Source organism: Pollicipes pollicipes, unplaced genomic scaffold, assembly GCF_011947565.3.
Source record: "Pollicipes pollicipes isolate AB1234 unplaced genomic scaffold, Ppol_2.1 Scaffold_2555;HRSCAF=2994_pilon_pilon_pilon, whole genome shotgun sequence".
Taxonomy (NCBI): domain Eukaryota; kingdom Metazoa; phylum Arthropoda; class Thecostraca; order Pollicipedomorpha; family Pollicipedidae; genus Pollicipes; species Pollicipes pollicipes.
The window spans coordinates 32488730-32499396 of record NW_023596136.1 but is presented as its reverse complement, the minus strand read 5'-3'; the positions used below and the strand labels follow the sequence as shown (position 1 = coordinate 32499396).

General features: G+C 48.0%; 1 protein-coding gene across 1 annotated transcript; it reads left to right on the top strand.

The window, feature by feature from the left end:
* Window positions 1–254: 254 nt before the first annotated feature.
* Window positions 255–7915, top strand: LOC119110642 (uncharacterized; the record flags this gene model as incomplete). The annotated part of the gene is given in 2 exon segments (XM_037234545.1): window positions 255–379; window positions 6515–7915. Coding segments are annotated over 2 exon segments (314 nt in total), but the record flags the coding sequence as incomplete, so codon positions are not given.
* Between the last annotated feature and the right edge of the window lie 2752 nt (window positions 7916–10667).

Below are 10667 nucleotides of genomic sequence, written 5' to 3'. Positions count from 1 at the left end.
AAATCTATCCAGTCTAAATGTTTCGACAAACAGTGTATTAGGATAAAGCTACAGCATCAACCGCAATTTTTTTTCGCCGGATATAAGTTAAGATTATTGATGCTGCTGGTCATACAGCCCCCCCAACTGATGCAACAAAATTTCACCGTATTTGTGCCCATGACTCGAACACGGCGTGGCTTCCACTGATCGGTGTTCGTTGTCTGACACTGATCGGCACACGGTAAGTGGCAGATGTATCTGCTTCTCCTCAGACCCTGAGTATGGTGCGATGGAGACAACCCGGATGTTGGCGGGTCACAGCAGCGCGGCACAGTGCGGCGTCGCATCGCCTCCTGCCTACGTGTCCACCCGCCTCAACAACGGCAATCGACAGACGGTACGGTAACGCACAGCCTAGCGCCGCTCCCTTTAGCTGGTGAAGAAACGTAGCTAGGGTCCCTGGAGCGCCATAAGTCGCGCGTTACAGGGATCCGATCTGCGTTTGTGACGTTATTTGTAAACCGCACATGCATGACAAGAATGGACGCGTTCGAAAGGAGACTTTTGACGCTTTTCGTGGTCGTGGTTGGAAGTGTCTGTTAAATGTGCTCAAACTGATCGAGTTTGAGTATTGTGCAACGGATTCGCCGCGTTCAGGAATACGGCGCACCAATTTACCCTAACGCTATTGGGCTACGGGCTGCACTGACTCCAAACTGATGACGCCCTTGTTCAGTTCAAAGGTCAGGGATATAGGACCAAAGGCGTAAGAACAGAGCAGAGGCAATACTGAGACTGACCACTCGGTGGTACTCTGGTGGTCGAACATCCCGACAGATATATCCCGAGCGTGTGTACGTGGTGTATCCAAGCAAAGCCTTGAGCTTCTGGCTTTTAGGTGTTATATTCTAGATTCTGACGGTAGCAATTGTTGACCTTCATTATACCGGGAGATGCTCGCTAAGTGAAGTTAGCAGGCACACATTTGGCAAATTGTCAATGCTCGTAACATTCCAACATTATTCTTTGTCGCGTTACCACCGAAATTCATTCAATCACCAAATTTCCGTCGGTATATTAAGACAATTTTTCACAAAGTGAATTGTGTTCTCGCTTCCATATGACATTTCGCGATATGTGACTATGGTGTCATTCAGTAGTAATGCAGATCCGAGTACCACAAAGCGCACGCTGTTAAGAACCACTGAGATGTCAGTATTGAGCGTCAACAACATGAACAGTGCTTGCTGGATATTAAAAGGGAATTAAGATGAGCCTCTGACTGAAATTTTGATATATGCGTGATATTCGTTAAGTAAGCTGCATTTTGTTGAAGTTTCTTTCCCAGACTTCGCTCAGTCAAAAACTAAAATATGCACTTATATATATATATATATATATATATATATATATATATATATATATATATATGCGCATGATACACGTTCATATAATTAACATTTGAGTTGTCGGCTCTGTGAGCAAAATTCGCGACCAAAAATTCACCAAACATGCAACTTACTTAACTAATATCACGAATATAGCTATTGTAAGGTCATCTTAAAACCCTTTGAATATTTCCCATGCCTGACATTTGGCAACCAATGCAACATCTTGGAACTCTTCCTGGATAGTGTCGTTTGACCAGTACCACCTCGTATATTGGACGTCGATAACTGCCAACGTGTGAACTCTTAATCGATGATATATTATGTCGGCTGGCTCATCGGTATTTTCAAGTAAATGTTGAAAGGGAGTGTTCCACACTTGAAACTAATGAAGCAAGCATCATGTGTGCTAGAATAAGCTCGCTTATTCGTACTAGGTACGTTTTTCAGGGTAAAAGGCTGCTTTAGGACAACGCATTTTCTCTGTTTAGCAAATGTGCTCCTCAATGCGTCATTATTTGAATACGCAAGCGTGCCCTACACAACATTGGTTGAAATCCAATTGAGGGCCGTTATATCTGGAAATCGTCCCAAGAACGCCTGATATGAACGAATCGACGATTACACTTTCTTCGCCTTATTCGTCGCATGGCCAATGGAATGACATATGAATGACGTTGTTATGGCGCCGTGGGTGCCTGGGTGACCTTGGAATAGACTCCCCGAAATTGTCTGCACATCTTCGCGGGTGTATACCCAAAACTATAATGATTTAGGTCTCAGGAACGGCGGGGCTGTGAACTGCACCGATCGATCTTCAAGATGATTCAGTTTTAAACCCCATACAAATGTGGAACACTCCCTTTAAGTGGTTACTTGTTTAGCACACAGCTGCTCCTTGTCACTTAAACGCGTTTTGTGAAACGTTTTGCACTGTATTACTCAAACGCGTTTTGCGTTGACACTGCAGGTGGACAGGCTGCATCGTTACTAAAGGGCATGCTCCGTGTTCAGATATGATGAGGGAAGGCATCAGGTATGTGAAATAAGCTCACTTCGCAGCCATCGGTATGCTTTTAGATGCGAACGACTGCTGTAGAGAACAAAATTTCACTATTTCGTAAATATACCCCTAAAAATAATAGTTTGGAGACGTTATGAAACGTTTTCATTACGTCCGAGTAGCTGCCAGAGTGGTCATGTCAGAACTGCCACTGTAGCGGACGGGCTGACTCACTTATAGTACTTCAACTTGTAGAGGGGTGGCTTGATAACTGGTGCATATTTACTGAACCCAAATTTCGTTATGTGTGCATGTTTCAGGGCCTTTATCTTGACTTGCTCTTGTAAATTTCTCCTTGATTTTGTGTTGACTCGCATTCAGAAGCTCGTGTACGACGGTATTCTTAAGCTACCGAAGCCTTAGTTCTGACATCACTAGCGTCACTGGTCGGGTTCCTGTATCATGACCACACAGTGTGCTTCGTGTTCGAACATGCACCATGTAGTCCTCTTTCTAGCTTATTCTGCATCGTCGCGACGCCTGTTTGTCCGGGGCAGGCTGCATGCGTCAGCGACGCGTGGACAAAAGTGCTCTTTTGTGGTGGCCCCGTCCTAGCGCCAAGTACATACCGCACTAAGTGGTCCCTGTTGCGACAAGGTCTCGACGGACGGGCCCTAGGTTCACGTAGTTATACCCCACTGTTGCCTATTTTCCTTCATCTCATGGCCCTGAAATGTTCTTTGCCGGCCAGTGAGAATCTAATCCAAATAAGCATATACTCAAGTGGTGTTTGATATTTGTGCCCACTGCATTTTTTTCATCTTGAGTACTCCATAGCCAATGTAGTGATGGTATTCGCGTGACGTGTCTATGTTACGCATGTCTGGGTGACCTTCAACTAGCCCAGGCGAAAGAGGCTGCACATTTTCGTATTCGTCAAACTTAGATACAAGGACATTTGAATGTAAAGGGATACGGATGTGAACTGCGTTAAATGATCTTAAGAATTGTTATCTCAGTTCAGAACGCCACACCGATGCGGAACACTCCCTTTCAGAAGAATCATAATGAGAAAAAGCTATTAATTGCTCTGAGACCGGGAGGCTCTTCTCTTTTTGCCCCGTCCCGCCCACCATTCCATTTCATTTTCCACATATTTTTCTGTCTGTCTCCATTGATTTAGGCACCCTGATTTTTTCGCGGTGAGGGATCTTCCCCGCTGTTTTGATGTGTAGAGGGCATGTTGTAATTCAGCGGCAGGGTAGGTGCGAGACCCATAATGAATGCATTGTCTGACCCCATCGAGATGGGAAGGCCATGTGACAACCGCTGGTGGACTAGGAGCAGCGCGACAGTTGGGTAACAAACATGACGCGGGCATAGCGTTCCTCCTTTCTTATCTGGCTGCACAATATATCATATTTATATCAAAATGAGATAGTTTTTGTATCTTTCTTTTTCATCCTAGAGCATGCGTTCGAAATGACCTCCATTTGGTTCTGCATTTCATGAGAAGTAGCACGAAGTTTTCCATGGCGTCTTTACAAACCGAGCGAGCGATGGTTCTTTTTTCCCCCCTGATGGCTTTCTTGAGTACCGCGATGGTCCTAGGCCTCCTTGCGTACACTTCGTCCTTTAGGTAGCCCCACGGAAAGAAATCTGGGGGCTAAGGTCTGGGGTAGGAGTTGCCCGACCAAAATCAGACTTGAGACTGATCGCACCGCCTCCAAAGTTATCTTTCGACCAATGTCGGGACAGGTTTGGGGCGAGAGCGTTTGTTCCATCTTGCTGGAACTTTCTTATAGGCGACGGATACAGTGTTCATAGCTCACTCTTAAAGGTTTTAAGGACCTCGGCATACCGCTCCTTGGTGGCTGCCAATGTCGAGCGGATTCCTCGATGAAAAATGGTCCGATGATGCCTCTGGCTGAGGTTGCAGTCCTGGACTGTACGCTTCCTGGGGCGACCTCAGTGACCTGGCCGGTTTTTACTGGCTGCGTTGAGGTTCTCCAGGGTCTCATGCTTCTCAAAAAGGTCCATTCAGATCTGAATTCCGCGCTTAAAGAGGGCCTCCAACATTCGAACTGATGCATAAAATTGTCCAACATTTTCTTGAAGGAACCTGCGTTGTAGATGTCTAGATGTGTGTCACAGGCGTTGCTTATGTCGTGTCCGGCAAAATAGGGATGATAATTTAATGAATGAAGAACATATTACAAAAAGCGTGCGCAGGGGCCCGTTTTGGGGGTTACCCTGTATACGTCACGGGTTTCGTGAGAATATGACAAGCTGCTAAATGCGATCCGAAGTAAATATGCGTTTTCTAATAAAGAAGTGAATATCGACACGTACCCGAGTGGCCGGTTGAATGCGGCGAGCTTGGGTGGGCGTGGTGGGGGGGGGGGGGGGGGGGGGGGGGGGTGCGGGGCACTTGAGCCCCTTAGCTGAGAACTCAAAAAATAAGAGAGCTTAAGACAGCAAGTTAAAAGGATAGGCCTGTGTATGAACTTACTGGGCTCAAAATGTCGAGATCCTTAGCGCATGACCTTCAGGTCAAATAGAAACTGTAGATTGACGTCTGAAGTGCACACAGGCCTACTCACTTGACCACTTTTAATAGGATGCCTCGCCAAGCAAAATGTTACCTGCATTAGTGACGCTTATTAGTCGGGTTAGTGACCTTATGTCACGTTTAGAATGTCCAATTGATAAGCTTTGATACGGATTATATGAGTTCAAGAAAGCGTGAAGGTCCACACCAGGTGGTATGTTCTTACAAACAAAAGGGCCATTAGTGTCGTTTTAGGTCAATGAGCTAGCCTGACCTTGATGAACTTCAAGTAAGATGTCTCTTGACATCTCTGTGATCACGAGATGTGAAATGAGCATCAAAAGCTATCTCATCAAGTAAGCTCTCCAGTGAAAGAGTGGCTTGTTTTGATCGCGTTCTGACATTTATACCTAACCGAAAGTTAATCGGAGTGGTCATAATATTCAGTTCAACCGCTTGATTGTCCAGGAAATCATCACAACAATGTCTTCGTATTGCTTTAGCTGACGGTCATGATCTGACTTCGACTGGCCTAGGCCAGCGACCTTACCAGACGCATCTAATGTGCATACCAAAAGATCGATTTGTCAACTGCGTACAGCTTTGCAAAGCTTGGCGCGGCTACGCTACACTGTTGGGAAGTTATTTTGGAAATATCTTTGTCTCCCCCAATTTGCCTACGCCCTTTTCAGGGGGGCGGTCAAATTGACCCCCAACCGGGCGCAAGTTAACACGCGCCCGTGTGAACAGTTGAATGTGACGCACTTGGGCGAAAGAGGAGCTTATTTCACCCTATAAGATCTGCAAAAGTAAGCAGCTGCAGGCACCAGATTCACAGGGCGGATAGGGCACTAAGTAAATCCACTTGAGTCACTTTTTGAAGTCTCCAGTTCCTGATCTTTTTCATATAAGCTCAAGCAAGTTAAAACTCAGCATCCGTGTCAGAAGTCACCTCAGATGTCCTCTCGCCACCAGCTTCAACTTAAATACCTTTGAGTCAGTGACCATGCTAGAGGTGTACTCTCCTATTCCCAGGATGAGACGTATTCGATGCCATATAGCCTCAGCTGCTAACCGCGCCACGAAGCTCCAGTGACGATGTTTGAGCCACCGGCGTTTTCGGAACGTTTTGGAGATGCTTTACTCCTTTTGGGGGTCACTGTGTTGTGCTGTGTTTGATAAGCATTGGGACCGGCAGGGTAATGTGGGCATGGGACCGATCCACTTGCATTTGTTAACAAGGTGCGTAGGCAGGGCTGTGCGTATGAAAGGCCGGAGGGGGGAACGTGCGCTCTCATCGTGTTTTGCTTAATGTTGTAAGCATCTTTCAGAGCAGACCATACCCGCGTTGCGCGCCGTTTAAAAAAGTTGGTACTCTTGGAAATAAGCCCCTATATACGTTGCTGTACACAAGACGATTTTCCCTATGTACGAGACGCAACGCGGGGCATGCTCCGAGCAGGCGTCAAACATTTGGCTCTGGCCCTTTCATCCAACTAATCACCGGATTACTTCTTATTTGCCTGCCACCACGCTTCTCCCGCAGCTCCCTCCCCGTGCCGCCGTTGACGCAGGCGGCCCTGTCGGCAGGGTGAGGCCGCCACGCCGACGGAACTGGCCCTGCCGCGGGCGACGCGGGTCGCTCGGGGGGCGCCGGGTCAGCACGCCGATGCTGCGGTGCTGTACGCCACCCTGAGCCGACGGCGAGGCTCCGCCACCGCCCGCAGTGCTCTCGTGCGAACGGTGCGGCCAGCAAGCGACCAGGAGAGCGTGGTGTGATGAACTGTCAGCACAGCCGACCAATCACAAGACAATGCTCGCTCCGCCCGCAAATAGGGGGTATAATTGAATGATAACGTGCAAGTCCCGGCCAATCAGGGCTGCAGTGCCGGATGTGACGATCTCAAGACCAATAGAAAAGGTTCTTTGTTGCGTTTAGCAGGAACCAGAGGATCCTGGGTGGTGGACACGACAATCGTCCACCGTGCCCACCTATGAAAACATTGTACGGCCATATGCCGATTTCGTGAACCAGTCAGCAGATATGTTTGCAGGTGGGATGAGCGTAACGCGGGCCAATAATAACACCGTGTGATCACGTGTCGACATGAACAGCCTGACGGCATGATGTGCCAATGTCCCATTCCCACCGGTGACGAGACCACCTGGTGTGGCCTGTGCCTACTTGGCCTCCGCTGCGCGGAATGGAGTGCTCCGACTTGGTCCTTCCGAATCTTCAGTGTCGTGACATATTGTTGTACATAGGTTGGCATCGGTGTGCGATCGTCTCGTCCCCTACTCCCCAACTCCCCAACTCGGCTCCGCCGTCGCGGCGGCGCGTGCGTTCTTCCATGGGGCAGCAGGCTGGCGTCGCACGCGCAGCGGCGCGCCTGTGTGACTCAAGAGTCGGTCAGAGTCAGCCAGGCAGCCCCGCCGCATCCCGAGAGAGGCCGAATCCGGACCTAGTGTTCCCCGTGTTTGCCGCCGCGTCTTTTGTATGGGTCGCTGCTAGGATTCATATGGATGCGGACGCCTGAGTTGGTTGCCGGAGCGCCAGCGGTGTTTGCATATGCCACTCAGCTGATCCCTGGAAGACCGATCCAGCGCCGTCTTGGCTGCTGCAGAAACTCACCACGGCTCTGATTGCCAGGCAAGAGTGCGTGAAACAGTCTTGAACTCAGTCTTCATTAGTAGGCCGAAGCGGGTTGCGGGGAGAGGGAGGGGGACATCGTTCAAGCAATGTACGCACGTTGGAGAGCCACGTGGTGTCATCTCACCCATTATGTCATGCTCGGTGTTAGAACACGTGTGTCAACAGTTCTTTGGGATCCATGGTCTTCGAATTTGTTCAGTTTATTATCAGGAGTGTTCTGGCTCACGGCTTGGAAGGCAAAGCCTTGCTGAGCGCTGGCCTGCTCGTCTGTACAGCATACATCATCATCAGCTGCATCACACGTAGGTTTACGCAAGTTGCGGGTGAATGATCATTTTCGTTCGAATAAACTAATCGTTATCGTATGTCGTGGGTGAAATGTAATGCATTTGTGTTAGAACTCAGCCGAACCACGAGGCTTTCGTCGGCGGAGTGCCTGAACGGTACGGTGTGTTTTGTTCTCCTGGAAAAGGTATCTGAACTGGGGGCATGACCCACTTCCGACCATCTCGTCTCAAATCTTGACCGTTTTCCTGATTCGCCCTTTTTCAGAACGCAAACTGATCGTGGGGGGTTGATGCGCCCCCCCCCCCCTCCCTCCACGGTGTTCCTTGCTGAATTTTTTAATGTTAACTCGGAGTTTTGTTTGCATTAAGCATGCAGTTATTTTCTAGGCTTACAGGATTAGTTTACCAACGTGAGCTTGGTGGGCGGGGGGGGGGGAGGGGCGGGGGGCCTGGGCAGTGAAAAAATGACGAAATCTATGGCATAAAAGGTGTTACCAACTTGGTTTTCCACCGCACTGGGTCCATTCTGTTCTCAAAGTTTCAGTGGCGGGCTGGATGCCAAGAGGGTGGGGGGCAAAGCCTCCCACCTAAGAAGGAAACTGCACCGCTGTAAAATACCTTTGTAAAGGGAATTGCCCACTTTGATAAGGGGTTTGCACCAAGTTAGAAACGTTTACTTAGTAGCTGTGTTGCATTCAGGTTTGGTCTCAAGCGGTATGACGTCATCTCCGGTGACGAAAAGCTGCGTCATACGAGTTGACAGGGGGACCAATCGTGCATATCGGTTGGCGCACTGAAGGTCGTTTGAAAACTGACTCGTCGCTTTCCTCTCGCAATGATGTTAGCACCGTATACCCACATATTTTATAAACTATTGATGCAATTCATTTTCCGTCATGATACCAGCATGCAGCATCGCATTCTTCCGTGGCATCTGCTCTGCATCATAAGCACATAAATCAGGTTACAACTAAAGTAACGATGAGTTTTCAAACAAGTCCCCGGCACGCAATATTGAAGTTGGCGTTGTTTGATCACCAGCCGGCGCTGGTGTAAAGGCGCTGAAGTGCTGGAGATGTTGGTGGGGCTCGCCAGTTACATTTGAAGTGCGCTAACTTTCAGGTAAGTGCTTGTGTTCCGAAAGTATGACAAGAAGTAACCGTTACATTTACATTTGAAAGGCTTCCAGTACTTGGCATCAAGGTTCAATTCAAGTGGTTATTATTGATGGTATGTTGGCGTGTTCACTGAAAGTGACCATGGGCGTGTCACCTCTGGTACCGGTGGAAGATAGACTCCAAGTGGCTTCGGCCATGTTGATTTAAGTTTTTACCGTATGGTACAAAACCAAAACAGAAATAAAAGTCAGTAGTATTAAAGGTGTGGTGTTGTTCATCGGGATCGATGGGCTTGCTAAGGATATTTCAATACTTACATTTCTTAAAAGAAACAAACACCTCGCATATGTCTGTACTTTTTCTGGAAATAATCTGATTTAGGGCAATGGTTCGCAGCGACAACATATTTCATAACTTTCGCTGGTAGCAGGGTGTTGGTTGATTTGTTCAACCATATTACCTTGTCTTAACAACACACTTATTATCCAGGTACTACACGGGACTTGCCTCTTCCACCACCTGTCTGCTACCCTTACCACACCGATACCAGGCTCGCACAACCACTCTGCAGTTTAACAAACTAGCTCTGTATCACCCTCTTAGCTCCACCTACTGGGGGTGAACCTCCCTTGTATCATCCACGCGCCACTCTCTCAACAGGGACGCACCAACGCGTTACAGCCTTTTCAGCACCAAACCCTGCATGTTCGTACACCACGAACTTTATTTTGAAGAGCATCCACTTCCAGATAATGCCAAAAAGAGCCCTGACCCTTTATTCCAAGTAACCATGAAGTCCAGGGCATAACTATGTTTAACTGTCATCCCTGATAAAATTCTGGATTGGACCCTTGGGCGAAGAGGCACAAATCTTCCTTGCGGGACGCATCGTTCTTATTTGCAATAGGCACTTAATCAAAGCGGACCATTTATAAAGCCCAAAACCATAATTTTGAACGGGCACCAAAATTCAGGGTTATCAAAATGGGCGTGGCCTTGACTCTGGAAACATTCTGGATGGGCGTGGCCTTGACTCTGGAAACATTCTGGTTCAGCCCGTTCAGGAAAGACACCCTGTTCAGGGAAACGGGCACCAACAGCCTTCGTTGTCATTGGAGCTTTACGACGCACTTAGCTGCTGAGACTATATGGCGTCGTCTGCCTTTCATCCTAGCAGAAAGGGCGGGCACCAGGTGGAGTCTAACCCCGTTTCTCTAGTTTCTCATTCACGCAAAAATTAACGCAGGTGCGTTAACCGCTACGCTATTGTCACCCTAAACTTCTAACCAGCAACCCTTATTTTGGGGCACAATAACATTTGTTTTCCACAGGCACACAATGCCAGGCGCCATCATAATGCCAGTGCCTCTCCATTAGCAAAATCATGCATCGACCTAGTCAGCCAAGGGAAACTTTTCTTTCGGGCCACCACCAAAGTTAGTTCCTTGAGACATCAAATACAATGAACGACTGGGCGATCAAAAGAACAATTGGATGTGGTCCAAATCTTCCCTTTTAAGTGGCACCACAAGTTCCTTATCTTACCTTCTGACAAAAACCTGCTTAGACACCTTCGTTACACAAGCGTCAAGAATATTGATTCCGATACATTACAATATCTATTTTTAGTGGCACCCAATTTCAGTTGCAACACCACAAACGGTCTAAACATTCACTTGAAAGTG